The sequence below is a fragment of the Teleopsis dalmanni genome, chromosome 2 (assembly GCF_002237135.1).
Source record: "Teleopsis dalmanni isolate 2A chromosome 2, ASM223713v2, whole genome shotgun sequence".
NCBI classification, from domain to species: Eukaryota; Metazoa; Arthropoda; class Insecta; order Diptera; family Diopsidae; genus Teleopsis; species Teleopsis dalmanni.
This window is the reverse complement of record NC_051847.1, coordinates 76,498,814-76,517,337: the sequence shown is the minus strand read 5'-3', so window position 1 is coordinate 76,517,337 and position 18,524 is coordinate 76,498,814. Positions and strand designations below refer to the sequence as shown.

The 18,524-nt window shown below is 24.7% G+C and overlaps 1 protein-coding gene across 1 annotated transcript in view; it reads left to right on the top strand.

Annotated features, from left to right (window-relative positions):
• Positions 1-4,482: 4,482 nt before the first annotated feature.
• The window catches only part of LOC119686298, a gene marked incomplete at its 5' end in the record, with an annotated part of 205,072 nt that continues 191,030 nt past the window's right edge, over positions 4,483-18,524 (top strand). Inside the window, 3 exon segments of the mRNA XM_038100850.1 lie at positions 4,483-4,665; positions 4,748-4,873; positions 4,962-5,108. Of these exon segments, the coding sequence (XP_037956778.1) occupies positions 4,483-4,665; positions 4,748-4,873; positions 4,962-5,108 (456 nt within the window).

Genomic DNA, 18,524 nt, shown 5'->3' with positions numbered 1-18,524 from the left:
AAAAAAAAAAAAAAAAAAAAAAAAAAAAAAAAAAAAAAATACCTGTATAAATAATTATTATTTATAATTTTTTGCATTTAATAAAGATTTTATGATGTTATAATTAATTTAATTTCCCGTCATAATTAATATTTGCTATTTAACGTATTTAAGCGTAAAACATTACTCATCCTCTTTTGATTTTATTGCATTGCAAAAATTTTTCAAGCCAACGTGGCGTATGCGTAACATTTATTTAACTGGTCTTATATTGGATTATCACGCAAATACCCACAAAATAGTGTTAAATTAAATAGTTTACGACCGTTAAGCCCTGCGAATTACATTTCACTTCGTTGAATAAATAAAAAAAATGTTTAAATTTCAAAATGTACACTCGTACATTTGCATAAATAATTCAATGTTAAACCAATCCAATAAATTAAGGTGAATAGAAAAAAAGGTGTAGCTGAGTGCTGCCATGGGTATTCTAAGTAATAAAAGTGAATTTCAAAAGTCTTAAATTGCATTTAATGTTTTTAAAATAAGAACTAAGTAAATAAATAAATAAGATTACATCGTTTTAATACTTTAAAGATCGATTTAGTTAATATAATGAATGCGTTTCTTGTGATTATCTATTAAAAGTGAAAGCTATTTATGAAATTCCTAAATAAAGAGAGAAATTTCGTAATAAATTAATTGCTTTTGTGCACAGATTACAGAGAGATATTCGGAATATAATCGACTTATTTTGATATGTGCCTTAAGTAATTTTGCGAGACAAACATTCCTCATACTAAAAATTTTCCAAATGCATTTAAATAAGTACCTATTAACTAGATATAGGGCACTGTAAACTAAAATATCACCATACAAAAGTAGATATAAATACGGATGCAAACTGTAGATTGTAGGATTGGGCCATACATGTGCTGTTAGAATGCCCTGCGTTAATCCACATGCGAAATAGTCTCCTGGGAATGTGTATTATTACCGAAGAGGCAATACTCTGTAAAGTTCTATACTGCTTTTAATGGACGCAACAGGGCTTAGAGACCTACTCTTATCCCAGAAGAGGGCACAACAGACCCGATGGCTGCAGTGCCACACCCCCTAAAAATAGATATAGTAATACTTTAAGCACTAATAGATATACACTATCACTTTTTACTTTTTTTTTGTTGATGAAAAGTATTTTTTTAAACATATTAGCGATATCAACTAAAATTGCTTTAGTTGATATCAATTATTCGATAGCCACAAATTTGATTATAGTTTCTATTACTTATAGACAAAATCCAAGTCCAAAAATCCTAACTTTACTCTAGATATGATATTCCATTAACATTCATCTCACGTTTTCATCTGCCTACTGAAAGATTATTAAGACTTATGCAATTATAGTACGTAATTATGCAAATTTATAAAAAATAAGAATTATAATCCTAGAACAAGTAATGTTTATACCATAGCTTACCTTATAGAATTTCCATGCTATTATGTTATGTTTTTAACAACTTATAAATGCAACTGAGATTTCTTGATCGTAAAAATAAAAGAAATAGTATGGGTGAGAGGTTCTTTTTCAATATTTATAGTCTGCTATTTTGTAAAAGAGACTCTTTGGTTTAAAATAAAATTATTTTAAATTAGGCCTTAAGTAATTTTAAGTATTCGGGTTTAAAATTGAACTTATTAAAAAACCAGATAAATTTATAATAAAATCTAACCAACCCCTCAAAAAAAAAGGTTAGAAAAAAAAAATTAATTACTTAATGCCCAAGTAGGGTATAATACCAATTTATATTTTTTTTAGTTTTACAACATTCCCTTATTTAAACATAGCAATAAAAAGTGATTCATTAAACAATTATACAACATAATATAAAAGTGTGTATTGGATATTTTGAGAAGGTTAATTTCTTCAACATAAATATTTACAACAAATTTACAGGCTGAAAGTACAAAAATAGACCAAATAAAGCGGTACTTTTCAGCTACTCATCGTGTATAAGACCATTTTATCCAATATATTTATTCCCATATATTCCTATATATTAATATTTTTGACTATTTTTGGCTATATATTAGGATTAAAATACCGACTTAGTGTTTGTATATAAAACATATTTAACTTTTTTATTTACTTTATTTATGACTGATTTTATTTTATTGAAATTTAAACTATGATATAAAATGTTATATATAATATAAAATTATAAAATAAAATCCATTTCTTATGGTGCATCATCCAATTGTAGACAAACACTACCTAGTGAATGTAACACTACCTAGTGAAAGTATTTCAGCCATTAACTTACATATTTTTAAGCAAAGAGATTGGGAAAATTTAATATAGGCTTTGAGATATCATAATATCATAAAATATCATATCATAAAAAATATTACCACAAATGATGCTACAAAAAAAAATTGATGAAAAATATAGAGTTATATATTCATTTAAATATAATAAACATCAGGGTGGCCTTAAAAATATGTTTTCTGTTCATATTGATTAAATCATTTTCTAGTGCCTTAGTGGAAAGGAAAGAAATGTGTAGAAAATTTGAAACAAAAAAAATTGAAATGAAAGTAGGTACGTAGAATTCCATTATACAATACGAAACTAGTGATGTTTTTTAATTATTTCTTAATAATAAAATATACATCAATTTTATATAGATTTGGAACGAGAAAATTTCCAAATAATTTTTAGATATTTAAAAGCTTGCACAGCCATTTTTCATTTAGTTTGAATGTTTTTAAAAAAATTCTATAAAATATATCTTTTCTGAAATTATTACGTCCCATCAAATATTTTTACAAAAACAGTTTAAAATTAAATTAAAAATAAGAAATTTGCTGATCTAATACGAAACGGGATGGGCGCAGGAGTCTAAAAGTTAGTCTCACAGTTTTTACGCTACGTGCATATGATCAGTAGATAAAATTGATTTTGTTTTACAAACAAATAGTCTTAAGTACTTGATTACTAAATAAAGCTTAAAGTATTGTTATGTCTTATTATAGTTAATGCATATCTATATTTACCTTATATATATTTCTTCTATATATGCACATATATAGAATTATCCAAGATAAGATATCGATTGTATGCAGCAGTTATTTAAACTCAAAAGGACGTATCCTTTTACGCTGCGTCAGTAGATGTAAAATTTTATTTAAGAGTCGATGTTATTATTCAATGTTATTTAAGGACACAAACAAATCTTCTTATTTTTCATTCATTAACATGACAGAGTCTTTACAGTACCACTGAATACAATTATTCATTCATTCATTTGCAATTTTTTCAAAGAACGTAACCCAACACTAGAAACTGCTTTTGCCCATTGAATATATATATATATATATATATATATATTTGTATTCAGTAAATAACAAATGAGTTGTTTTTAAACTCGTCTAACTGTAAATGAACCATCTGACTTTTAGATACAGTTCTCTGATCCTTTTTGTCAAAGAAAATATTTGATTGCTTTCTAAAGTCAGCATTGTGATGTGTGAAAATCAATACGACTGCGGTTTGTTTGTGCATGAATAAGTAATTGGTTGTATTCGCCTGAATTTTACACGTAGTGCTTTTCAGTCCACACACTTGCGTTTTAGTGGCCATATATGGTACTAGTGGGGTATATATTCATACATGAATGTTGTTTTAAATCCTTTCCTGAAAGTTATTTGCATGTACAATAAGTGCACAGCAACATGTTTCCATTTCTTGTTTGCTGTGCTTATATTTGTGGTTGATTTTTTGTCCTTACTGACTTAATGCAAATGGAGGAAAATGTGGAAAATGTAACCAAATGTATGTCGGATATGATATGTGGACTTAAGGTTATATTGGCTTGTTGTACATGTGCACATATACTGTTGCGGTAGAGGTAATTAATATGAAATAGTTATTTCACATTAAAGTAAATGGTTTATGAAATTAGTAAAACTAGTTTTTAGTTCAAAATAAGTTAAGTTGGAAAAACAAAATAATTCTGTAATAATAAAATTTAAACGATTTATAATTTATGTATATCAAATATAAATTGTTTCCAACTTTAAAGTATAGTAAAACCGTATACTGTGTTTATGATTAACTTTATAGCGTAGGACAATCATAAGGATTTCAATTAGTTCCCCATTAAAAACTGTTATTTTCGGGTTTTTAATGCTAAATTTTCTGGTAGTAATTATATCAATTTATTTTGAAATTCACACATGAGTTATGGCTCACTGCGAAATTTACATGTACATGACGTATGAGTAACATTTTTTTGTTCGAGCTAAAATAAGCAAATTATAAAAGTAAATGTTAATTTTAAATAAGTAATTTATAATGAACTTGATAGTTGTAGTTGCAATTTCAATTGAAGGAAAAATAATAGCGACCAAAATTTGGTTTGGTTTTGGTGCAATTATAAATCGCAATTTAATTAAGTATTCATACAAAATAATAATTGCTTTTACTTGTTATATTCACAGGCATCGGATCAGGCTAAGCGTTATGGCAACCTAACTATACAATGCAATTCGGTTTCACCAACACAGGATTTAACGAATTTTGTGCGCATTTTACCTTTACCATCCCAAGCACAAAAAGTTCCTAGGCGCGTATTTGCGCCACCACAGCCACCGAGCGAAGTCAATGATGCTGCTGATCTCAATGTAAGAGTAACTATTTGTTTGAATTCAATTAAACGGTTGACTGTGATGTCATTGTGTCTAACATTGTCTATCAATATTGCAGGATATAACACCAATTTTACGCAATGAGCTTGTTTTTGATCGTCATTCGACATTGTCCTTGCGACCTGCATTGGAGTCATTGAAACGTGAAGCCATTGATTTGGAAATGCAAATTCGACAATTGCAGGCAAATAGTTTTTCAGTTTTTTTTTTTTTGTCATTAAATGGAATTCTTGTTTTATTTGCATTCACGTAATTCTTTGTATCCTCAACAGGACTCCATTGAAGTGTTGAATCGCACACAGTCGCGTGGTATTGAGGGTCAATTGTATAATAAAGTAAATGAGTTGCAAGAGGATCTATCAATGAAGAAGTTCGATTTGCGTGCTAAACAAATTCATTTAGCTGCAATACGTGCACAGGTAAGTGGTTTCTTTTGTCTTAATTTATTAAAAGTAAATTAAATTACTTACTATTATTATGAAATTAAAGTATAATAATATATTGTGCTATTATGTGTTTGACATATTGAATTAAAGCTATAGTGTATATTATTTAAATCACGTAATGATTAAAATGGTTATACAATTTAAAATAAATCAATAGATAACTGCTTATATAATATTTAACCCTTTAACCCATAACCCATAGATTGAGGGTGAATACTGATGGACTCAAATTTTGGTATTCTTCTTCTATTTGCTGTAGATAATTTACTTAATAAACTTTTGTTGACTGCAACAAGCGGTAGAACTTTAACTCTGATTTTAGAAGCGCTGGGTTATGGTCTCTACCACTATTTGGTGATTGTCACATTCAGAATTGTTGCAATGTATCAGTCATTTAATAAGGTTAATAATGACGAGCACACTGGGAATGTGAATTCCTTAATATTATGTTTTTTTTACTGTAGGTGAAATCCTTGAAAGCCACAGTGTCAGACTTGCACACACACGTGTTCAGAAAATCTTCCCCATCAGAGTATGAAAAACTTTTGGGTGAAATCGCATTCCAGTAATTAGGGGGTGAAGCATAAGTAGCGTAGTATTTGAATTTCCAAATTTATTTGCACTAAATTTTCTATGATTTTTGATTACATCTTTTGAAATACAGAGAGAAGAAGTGTATAAAAGGGAGTGAAATAAACGTTGTCGTTTACTTACTTCCTTCATAAAATAATAGTTTAATTATACCTTTTACGTTTTGCCATTTAGATACATTACTTGAATAAACTTAACGTGTGTTTACTTAATAGTAGTATAGAAATGTGAGATATATATCTATCTTAAATGTCTTATCTTATGTTTTATTTCAATAGACATACATACAAACACGTTTTTACTCTTTAAATGACATTTTTTAAAAATTTTTGGTCCTATGAAAAAACATATTGACATAATGTTAATAGTCAATTTTCTAAATTAGAAATTTGATGCTTAATATTTTTTGGAGAAGAATGTCACTCTTTGCTAACGAGACTTTCTAAAAAGAAACTTTTTTGTGACTTTTTATCCCAAATAATATTTTTAAGAACACAAGTTGTGGCGAAGATTTTAACGTTCAGGCAAAGATAATTAATAATTTAGTTAATATAGCAATAACTTACTACGGAAATATAGTTTTCATAAAAATAGTATAGGATGAATATGAGGAAATGATCTGGTCGTCTTGCTTTAATTGTGGACAAAAATGTTTAGGTATATGGTCGACTGGAAGAGCCGTGATCTCTTGTACCTTTTTTATCAAAAATTTAAATTAATACATTGATGAAAACGTTTTGAGCTTATTATAGTCATAAAAATTATAATATTAAAAAATTTCAAATTCAATTAAAATCGCTTAAGGTCATAGCTGAGTTAGCCTATGAAAAATGAGTTGTATTGCACTCTGTGACACGTACAAAAGATATGTGTATCTACTCTAGAATAATTCAAAGTGATTATAAGCAGTTAAATTTTGTGAACATCTCAAATAAATATATTTTTCTTGTATTATAATTTCGAATATAAAGGATGAGGAAAGAAAAATTTATTTTCTTGTATAAAAAAACAATAATTAGTTATATAATTCGTATAATTAGTATAATTAGTTATACCGTATTATTTAATAGTACAAAATACATATTTTTTTTTATGGAACAATACATATGTATATTAAATAGTAGTAAAAATTATATGCTCTACTATAAAATATAGTTGAAACTATGACTATATAATACTAATACTCTAAAGACATGAATTCTTATATGATCAACATGTACAATTTATAGGACATAATATATATGACGTATATAATATCACAATAAATTTCTCGGGGTGTACCTATAATAGTTTTTGGATTATTTACTGTTAAATTAAAGTGCAAACGTTTTCAAGTCAAGAGCTTGACTTCTTTTCTACTCCCCACCACCTTTTTTATGCAGAGTAAATGTGTAATCTTAGTCTATATAAAAAGACAGTTGTGTTCTGTGCATCTTTATCTGATACCTCTGTTGATGAGCATTTAGTTAGTCGACGTTACCAACGAAGATACAAAGGTAGCAGTCGGTTCGTATAAAGAAATGTAATGCATTGAATTAGTTTATCATCGGTATCCTTATTATTTGGTACAATTGATTTTGTTGCACATTATCTATGGCTTTTTCGTATAAAGTAAAGAATGATGTTCTTTTATATATTTCTTCAGTTTTGGGTGAAGACCTGTAGGTCAAATTCATATTCTCGAGTTTCTATTGCGTCTTTGGTCTCCAATTGTAAGCGTTTGATAATCGCTAAATATTTTAATTTTTAAAAATGCGTAATTTCTATTTTCTATTTGGTATATAGAAAATATTAGATTCTTTTAAGTACATTTATCACATTTTTTATTACATATTTCTTTTATGAAATACCATAAATACAATACGATTAGTTTTCTAGATTGGATATACCGGGATTATATTTGATACTTTAATTATAAGCATTTTTCGACTTTACTTATCAATTAGATATATCTATAAAGTATAATATTACAAACTATAGTTATATGTATGTGCTCTTTTCACCAATTTTTAAATATATAAAGCACCAGTTATATTGCAGTATTTAATTAAATTTATTTTAAAAATTTTGAACTTTTTAAGCTATTAATAAACAAATACTTAAAAGTTATCTTATATTTGAAATTCAAGAAATGACTTCTTGAAGTTTTTTTAAAGTGCGTAAATTTGAATACTGTCTAATTGTAGGGGATGTTTAAAGTCATTATCCCGTCAAAAATTACTTGTTGTGCTTTTAAAGTTTATTTTAGAATCGCACCATTTGAACTTAAAAGCTTACAGACAAATACTTTTAAGTTGTTTTCAAGCTTTTACATTTGCTATAATAGGGGAAATCCAACATCCTGTCAAATTCACAATATACAAAAAAGCTCTTTCATGTGGAAGCTTTTATAAAATCTACTGAAACTTTCATGGAATTAAATAGTAGCCAATATTTTATTTCAAAAGCTTTAAGCAATTTTCCAATAAGTTTAACTTCAGTTAAGCATTTTTCTACATAACAATGCAACAGGTACTCATGAAATAATGTATGGAATAAAATTTTTTTTTTCTATCAAATAGACTTTTTTTTAGCTTTGACGTATATCTCTAAGCTATACTTAAAAAATATTTATTATATCCTTAAATTTAATAATTAGTGATTTACAAACAATGTCTTGTTTACTTTCTGAATTTGCGTTACATTTCCAGTGACCTACTTAAAAAAATTTTGAATGTCAACAAACATATCATATCCTTTCTTAAGGACATTCGTACTAAAGTAGGTCGCATTTCTTACTCACCACGAAATAGAGAGAGAGAGAGAGAGTCATTGAAACAAAATCAGCTGTCAACTTGACATTTCAACTTCAGTGAATGCGCATGTGCCCATTTGAAGGTAGCGAACCACTCCAATTGTCAGTTGCAACTCGCATAAATGTCAGTCAAGTGGTGAGCGAGCGAGCGCGAAGTCATTCAACACCATAAATTCTTACACAAGTCCTTTTTAATAAAAACCGTTTTAATGCACTGCAAGCACATGAAAAACGGCAGTTATCGTTAGTATTCGCCTGCAGTCGTCGTAATTGTGTTGTGTGGAGAAATCGGAAATGCATATTTGCACTTCCGCTGACTATAAATAGTGCGTGCAGCATGGAAACGGAATTCAGTTAATTTCGTAGCGCTTTCGCAGATGCACATAAAACGGTCGAATTGGCAACGCGAACAAGGCACACACAAAAAGTAAATAAAAATGTGCTCCATAAGCGGGTTAAACGTTTAAATGGCTTAGTTAGTTTTATTAAAAATAATAATAAATTAAGTAAAATAAACAATAAAAGTTAATGCAATCAATGGACAAATAAGCAAACTGCCACATACCGCACATCCTTTAAGGATTTCTTCAAAATTTTCACATCAAGTTTAATTGTCAAAATATTTTTGCTATGAAATTGCTCTGCCTTTGTTGACAAGAGGCACAGCCAAGGCAAGAGAGTCGTAGAGGAAAGAGAGTATATTAGAAACACGTGTTACTGCCAGTGTGTCAGTGTGTTTTTATACAAATTGTTATGAAATCGAAGTAATAAGCACACTGAGAAAAAAAACTCACAGGACATTCAGTCACGTGCTACTATTCCGAGTGAGTTAAGGCAATGGGAGCACAAAATTTTTGTGAATGAATGAAATTCAAACGTTTTTTCTAGTGGCGAAAGTTAACATGAAAACGCGGAACAGTCGTGAAAGTAATAAAAAAGGATACGCATAAAATTATAAATATTCAAAAAAAAAAAAAAAATTAAGCAAAATTGAGAAATTAGTTAGTTTAATAAAATTACGAAACTAATTGATATACTTTCAAAATAAAATTAAAAAAATTTATAGTAAATACAAATTAAAATTATAAAAAACATTATGAATTCTTCTATTACGTTTCATTGTTAAATAATTGTTAAGTAGCCTAAGAGATTTTAAATTATTTGAATAGATTAGCCCAATGTACATTTAGGACTTTATGGATATTAAGCATTTACTTGCTAAGCAGTAAGAGATAAAAAGAGGATGCTGCTAAAAGTTTCCGAATAATAAAATTTTAAAAAAAATTTAAATAAATATCTAAACTTAAACGCACAAAATTTAAAACCTTATACAAATTTTTAAACATTTAAGAGTATATATTAAAAATTTAAAAAAATGTTTGTTAATATTAATTATAAATATTTAATTAATTTTAATATTTATATAATAAATCTACATTGTATATAAATCGAAATTTAAGAATATAGTTTTGAAAGTGATATGTATTTTTAAAGAAAATACTATTTTAAGTAATATAAGATAATAATATTAATAAACTTAATAATAATTCGATAAAAAATACACGGTATACATGCAATAGTTAATAATTTATTTTAAAATACTATTTTGTTTACAAAAAAATATCTAATATATAAAAATTTATTTGTTATTGTATTTATTATTGTGAAATAATTTATAAAGACATTTTTCTATAAATAAATATTATTTATATGATTCGCGTCTATATTTGGGATGGTTTAAAGGATGCATTAAAAACCTACTTCTTAAAAACATTTTTGACTGTATTAAAAAGTTTTTACTAAATATCAAACAAAAAAAAAGAAGAAAAAAAAGCATAAAATAGGTGAATGATGAAGATTCAGTGACATATATAGAAATCCGCCAATATTTTTTATGCTGGATAATACTAATATTTATATAAAATGCATATAGTTCTTTTATGTTAGACAATAGTCTCATAGCTATAATTTAATACTTAAAATAAAATAATATCAAGAAAAAAAATTATAATTTGGTGAATTAAAAAAAAAAAAATTAAAATAAATAAAATATTATTACCTTATCAATCAATCCAATATAAATTCTAATAAAATCGTGCTAATGCAATCGAATTCTTCAATGGTTGAAATCATAATATAGTCGAAAATTGTTACAATAATGCTCATATGAACTGATATTCAATTAAAGATTGTCAATACTGAGTGTTATTTGGATGGATTATAAAACAATTAAATATCTGAAATATTAAAAAAATTAATTTTCTATAATAATTTTAATTATAGAAATAATGTATATTGGTAATTTTTGTTTAAAATTACAAACCAAGTAAATTCTTAAATAATATTATTTGTAAATATTAATTATACATAATTTAATTAATGAGAATTTCATTAGCAGAAAAATTACATATATACAAAATACGTATATATATTACATAAAGATTTTTACTATAATATAAACAGTTGAAATAAATACAAAAAAGTTTATATATATATATATAAAAATACCAAACAAATTAATCATTTAAAGTTGATTATTTAAATTTAATAATTTTTGTAATAAAAAAATAAATAATTTTAACTGAAATTGATTATAAAAAATTTAAAAAATCTTCGATTTGAGAAACGGAAATTATTGCCATAAAAAAATTATTAATTTTAATTAAAGTTAATTATAAAAAAATTTCAAAAAATTTTCGATCTTGAAAAAAACGAAAATTATTATCACGAAAAAAATTAATAGTTTTAATTAAAGTGAATTATTCAAATATAATAATTTTTCGATCTATAAAAAAAAACTGAAATTATTATAACAATAAAAAAAAAACTAAGCAAGTAAACATTTTATGTAAGTAATAAAAAAAATTTCTTACTACTCGTAATGCAACTAATACTTACTAACATTGCTAGCAATTATCTTAATTAGCTAAAATATCGCTAAAATCGCCTAAACGTAGCCAACACCTTTCACCTAAAATCACCTAAAGTCACTTAAAATAATTTGAGTATGAATTAGTAAATCGCACGCAACTGAAAGCAATATACTATATAATTAATATAATTAATAGTAAAAATTAACTTGAGACTTGTAAAAATCATTAAAAAAATCCAGTAAAATTTGTTAAAAATTATAATTTCAAACTATCGCCTGCTTTTCTACTCTCTAACTTTTTATTATATATATATATTAGTAAAGCTACTACCGCTACTACTATTTCTAATATTTACTACTACTGCTACTAATACTAATACTAATACTCACTACTATTTACGGCACATTTTAGTGCAAAAAAAATTTTAGTGTAAAAAAACTAGCATAAACTATAAAGCATCATATGAATTATTTTTCGTCATTAATTTTTTTTTTTTTTTATAAGTAATAATTTATAAATTTATAAATTTACATAAAATGCATACAAATTACAATGCAAACATATATGAAAATCAGCACAAATAATTCACTTTTTAAGTTCGCTGCTAATCGCTTCGCAAAATTTTAATAGTAAATTATCTCAACTGCTAAGTATAAAAAGTACCAACAATAGCTAAATTAAATTTTTGTGAGTGCAAATCAACATAAAGCTTGTGCGAATTTTATAACATATAATAAAAAAGATACAATATATATATTGTATCTTCATATCGTATTTAAACGTAAAAGTTGTAAATTTCACGTGACTAACTCCGTACGAAATCGGCATAAAAAATTTTCTTGTAAAAAGTAAACATAAATTTTGTTAAGTTTTGTTTTGTAAATAAGAGTCTAAATAATAATAATAATAATAAAAATAATAATAATAATAAAAAGTGAACCATGCGTGTTATCGTGTTAAAGAAAAATCGCACCAATAAACGCGGCACACCAACTTCACGTGACCTGCCCAAAAAGTCACTGGTCAAAGTAAGGCAACCAAGCAACTTTAATGTCAACACTGCACGTGACTCCTAATGCAATCAATTTTTGAGGAAAAAATAACTCCAAGAAATACTAAGTTTACAAGTTTACAAGGTTACACATAGGAGAAAAGGGATTTACCTATAAAGCTATATAACTAAATGATACGTAAATAAATAAAATCGAAGTTACACAAGCGCAGCCTTTATAAATATTCTTCACTACATTCATTCCATAGATTCTTGATTAAGAATAGCAAATTTATTTGGTCCATAGAAAGTTCTAAACACACTCTAAGATTCACTTATAGACAGGCATGTGTTTAACTTAATTTTCATAATTATATTTCACATATTTACTATATATACATTTATATATATTAAAAAATATATATTAGCATTTTGCAGTAAATACTAAGCAGAATAATGCATATAAATTTAGCTTTATATAAATTTCTTATACTTTTATTTACTAGCAAAATTTTTTTTAATTACTAAAACTCGATAGCATTTTTTGAAGCGCTGCATGCCTTAGCAATTGTTACTAAATAAAGTTGAATATAGCATAAAAATATGATAATATATATCAAGTACATAAGATATATGATATATTGTATATTGTATATAATAATAGTTTACACAAGCTATATATGCATTTATATATAGTAGTAAAAATTTTGTAATATTTACATTAAATGCCAATTAAGAAAATCAAAAGTTACTCAAAAATTGGTTGTAGTGGGATATAAAATTTAATTGCTTATATTTATATTAGATTATCACAAATTATAATTATTAATTACTTATCTATTTATTATACATACTATGAATTTTAAATTGCAAATATTTAAAATTAAATATTGATTTTGCTTTTTTATTTAAATAATTCATTTTTTACTAAAAGGATAATACATTGCCTACAGATAAATGTTTATTTGGTCACTTAATAGCAGTTTCACTAAGTTTTAAGATTTAAACCTATTAATTGGTTTAAAATAAATTATTTAAATATATTTAATAAAAGTTTTATTAACTGAGAAGATTTAAAACATATGATCTTTTTTAAAATTAATTATTAAATTAACTTAATAAAAGTTTCTTTAATTTTTTACTAAAAGGATAATACATTGCCTACAGATAAATGTTTATTTGGCCACTTAATAGCACTTTTTATAGGTTTTAAGATCTAAACCTATTATTTGGTTTAAAATAAATTATTTAAATATATTTAATAAAAGTTTTATTAACTGAGAAGATTTAAAACACATGGTCTTTTTTAAAATTAATTATTAAATTAACTTAATAAAAGTTTCATTAATTTTTTACTAAAAGGATAATACATTGCCTACAGATAAATGTTTATTTGGTCACTTGATAGCACTTTTTCTAGGTTTTAAGATCTAAACCTATTATTTGGTTTAAAATAAATTATTTAAATATATTTAATAAAAGTTTTATTAACTGAGAAGATTTAAAACATATGATTCTTCATTAAGTGCATTTATCTACTTATTACTCATACCCTAAATTCTAAAATGAAAATACTCTGAATAAAATGTTTTAAATTAATTTAAATAAAATAATTTTAATAAATTGGTTTCTTATTAATAGGACTGTGCATTGATTACAGATATAGATTGGGTTTTTAATTTAATATTAGTTTTATTTATTCTGAGGATTTAAACTTAATATATGTATGTTTTAATTTAAAATAAATTATTTAAACGAACTTAAAAAAATTTTCATTAAGCGTGAAGAATTAATCCTATCGTTGGGTTTAAAATAACCTATTTAAATTCACTTAATAAAAGTTGCATTAAGTGTGACGACTTACACATATTGTTTGGTTTAAAGTAAATTAATTAATATCATAAATAAATTATTTAATTTTACTTAATAAAAGTTCAAACCTTAAAATTAATTATTTAAAATTCTTCAGTTGTTAACTTAAAGCAAATTTCATCCAGTCTATTTAACTCATTATTTATCTCACGAATTTGAAATGAAACTATTATAAATAAAAAATTATATAAAATTTTTATTAATTAACTAGTGGCTTACTATTGGGAATCGATTACAGATATAGTTTGGTTTGTAAGCTTAATAACAGTTTCATTTATTCTGAGGATTGAAGCCTAGATATTCTTCAGCTTAATATAAATTATTTTAAATTAATTGATTTAATTATTTTAAATTTAATTGTTAACTTAATAAACATTTTATTAAGTCTGATGAATTAAACTCATCATTTGGTTAAAAAAAATGTTCAAAATTGTTGATTTAGTAATTTAATACCAGCTTCTTTAAGTCTGAAGACTTAAACCAATCGGCTGGCTAGATATAAATCATTATACATAACATACATCATGCATATATACTGTTTCGTATAAAAGTCTTAATCAATTTGGTTTTATTAACAAAAAATACTTCTTATTTAATTAATATTGTTTTTAACAACTTTTAACTCGAAAGCGTTAAGAGCGAGTAGTGAATATTAAATTTTAGAAAATTTACATAAAATATTTTTTAAATTTTGTATAAATATGATTATTCTATGAAAGAGCTATTTCATATTATAAAAAAAGTTTTTTATAAATTATAAATAATAAAAAAAAAAATTTAATAAAAGAAATGTTTCCATTTTTAGTTTTAAAACCGCTTTCTTAATTAATTTAGATATAAAAATTTCATGAAAGAATTCTTGAAGTTTAATTTGGAAGAGAGAACAAAAATAATATTTTTTTATTTTACTAAAAGTATATATATTTTCTTGATATTAAGTAGAAAAAGCAATATTTTAATTTTTGTTCAAAATAAATTTCCATTTTCGCCGCAAAACGCTTTATAATTTGGTTTAAATATATAAATTCTGTCAAAGAATTCTTTTAGCTAGATTTGGATAATGAAACAGAAATGATATTTGTATTAAAGCATATATATTATAAAAAAAAATATTTTTTGTCTTAGATAGATGACATAATTATTTATATCTTTGTATAAAATAAACTTCCAATTTCGCTTCAAAAATTTATTTAAATATAAAAATTCTGTCAAAAAATTAATTTCGTTAAATTTGGAAAAGAGCACAAAAATAATGTTTCTATTAAAATATATATTAAAAAAAAATTTTTTTGTATAAAATAAAAAGAAAGAAATTTTCAGTTTAGTTCAAGATGAGTTTCCATTTTCATTATAAACTCTCGTCTTTTAGTTTTTGGCTCTATGAGAGACGATCTCTTTTTCTGTATCTTCCCTTCAAGTAAAGTTGAACGAAAATGTATTTCTATATGCAGAATTATTAAAAAGTTATTAAAAAGTTCTTATTTTATTCATATATCAGTTAATTAATATTGACAATGTAAAAAAGATATATATTTTATATTATTTTATTTTTTTAAAAAATTAATATTTATTTTTGATTTAGAAATAATATAGTAAATCCATGTTTTAAGGTTTCTGAAATGTTTAATATTGTAAATTACATTATAATCCAATTGTAACTAATTGGAAATATTTCGATTAAGGTACCTATCATATTACACTTTCTTTCTTCATTAAAATTTATTGTTGATTTTCAAGCTACACCAATATGAATTACTTTCTAAATCCTCCAAATCTTTAAATATATTTAAAAACGATATTATTCTATAATAAGATAAAAATATAATCAACCCAAAGTTAAAATTTTTCTATATTTCACGTTACAGCTTATACTTATCAGTGTCGTTTAATCTACGGATTTATTTGTAACTAAGCAAGTTAAATTAAGTAATCTTGTCGTATTAGAATTTTTCAATCTTACTCATTGTGGGTGAACAAGTTAGATTTACCAATCTTACCTAATCTTTTTATTAAAGCCAGGCTCTCCGAAGACTATTCAAAGAGCCTTAGTACATCTGTAGAAATGACAGACTATAAGGCCTTAGAATAGATCCAGTCAAAAAATATATAAAGGACATAGCCCTAAAGCTATTCATGAAAACCGACAGACTGCCCTACTTAGCACTATCTAATCTCAAAGTTATCTCTAGCCACACGGGGCGGTACATAGATCTTAGATCAGTCACGAAGCTTTTGAGGAATATATAAATTAATCAGTGAGAAGGGTGGGACTCCGCAGGAACCCACCAGCTATCGAAGAGTAAAAGTGCCCAGATGCACTAACTCGGAAAAGACTCAACATAACATATATATATTATTTGGAACCATTAATATTTATATCACTAATATACTTTAAATTATTATCGATATAGTTATTATTATTAGTAAACCCCATTTAATGATTGGTAGAAAATAATTTTTTTTGGACAATTGTGTACTATTGTTGAAAGCTCTTATTTTCTTTTTGTGTTTTTGTACTGCCGTGTTATCTTCCATATATTCGAAAGATAATATCTTACTATCAATCACAATTTTTCTGTAATCGCTCTTTAAAACAAGCAATCTACAAATGAGTAAGATATTAAATTAATCGATAGTCTAGAAAATGTTTATAATAATTAATTTTGGACTGTATTTGTGGTATTGGGGATTTTTTGACAGATATTTTTATTCTAAATAAATTATTTTTTATAATCGTGCATTTCAGTAAGAAATATAAATGTGGTTCCCAATCATATTATTTCTTAATTGATTTTGGACACCAAATAATTATCTCTAAACATTAAGGACGTTCCAAAAATAACATCCAAAAATCAATCATGTTGAATCAAGTTAATAAAAGAGTTTTTTTAAAACAAACTATTTTGAGGTATATGAAAATATTGCTAAACATAGAATTTGAACATTTTATTGAAATTAGTTTAATTTATTTATTTTAATTTATAATTTGTGAAATATTTATTAAAATTTTTTAATTCAATTATTTTCTATAAACTTATAAAAAATAAGATTGTAATATATTGTACAGATTTCTTTTTATATAAAATTTAAAACAAATTCTCTAATGACTGGGAATTATTGAAATCGTTTGTAAATAATTTAATTTATATTAAAAGAATTAGCTGTAGTAATTTTAAAACAATTATTTTTGAAATATAAATTAGAATTTGTTATCTTTTTTTTCTATTGACAATTCTAAAAAGAGAATACTCACTTAATTCATTTCTATCAAATACATTTGTATATATTAAAAATAAATTATTATTTAATAAATATTCTATATTTATTAACGTGTCTGAAAAATAAATACTGGACGGATCATATGAGGTTTTAATCTCACATAATTTTTTTGGTTTATCAAAGAAATAAACTTAAATTTTATTTTCTGTTTAAACTAAATATTTCTTATATAAACAACTTCTTATAAGCTTCACTCAATTTATTCTTAAATTAAAAACTATATTTTGGTATTCCGGAGTAATATAGATAGTATCATCAAAACACTGAAAAGCAACAACAACAAATGATAACTCTAATAAATATGTTTTGTAGTTGCCACCTTGCAGAGCTACAACGTTTTTTGACTACTGAGTTTGCAAGACAGTGAATATCACTTAAAAATTTTAGGTCTCATAACTTAACATATCTAGAATATATCACTATTTCTGATATGTTAAAATCAGATAGATGCAGTCTTTCACAGATTGGGAAATATAACAATTATTTGTAACCAAATTTTCTTCCTTCCTTCCCTTCTTATCAAAGTCTGCACATCTTGAAAGTAGATATTGCAATAGTGTCTACCCATAAAAGTTAAAATAATATTAATGGATACCAACTCTTAATGACAATTTAATATTAATTTTTCTATTTTAACTTCAAAAACTAGTTATAGTTTAGTACTTCTCATATAATTATTTTAACAATACTTGTATATAAATTTTTAAAACTTCTTCAGATTTCATACTTTCGTTATATATGTATATGATTATAAATGATTATAAAATTATTATATATTAAGTAAAAATTAATTAATGTACAATTTTAAGAATTCTATTTCACATAGAAAGAGTGAAAAAATCTATTGTATTATAATAGCTATAGAGTGAAGTGTATGAATTTATAAAAATTGTTAACAATTATAAAAGTTTCTTTTATGAAAAGAAATTTCTGAATCGTTGACTTATTCAAGTTGAGTAAGCACAAATATTGATCTATCTAAGAGAAAT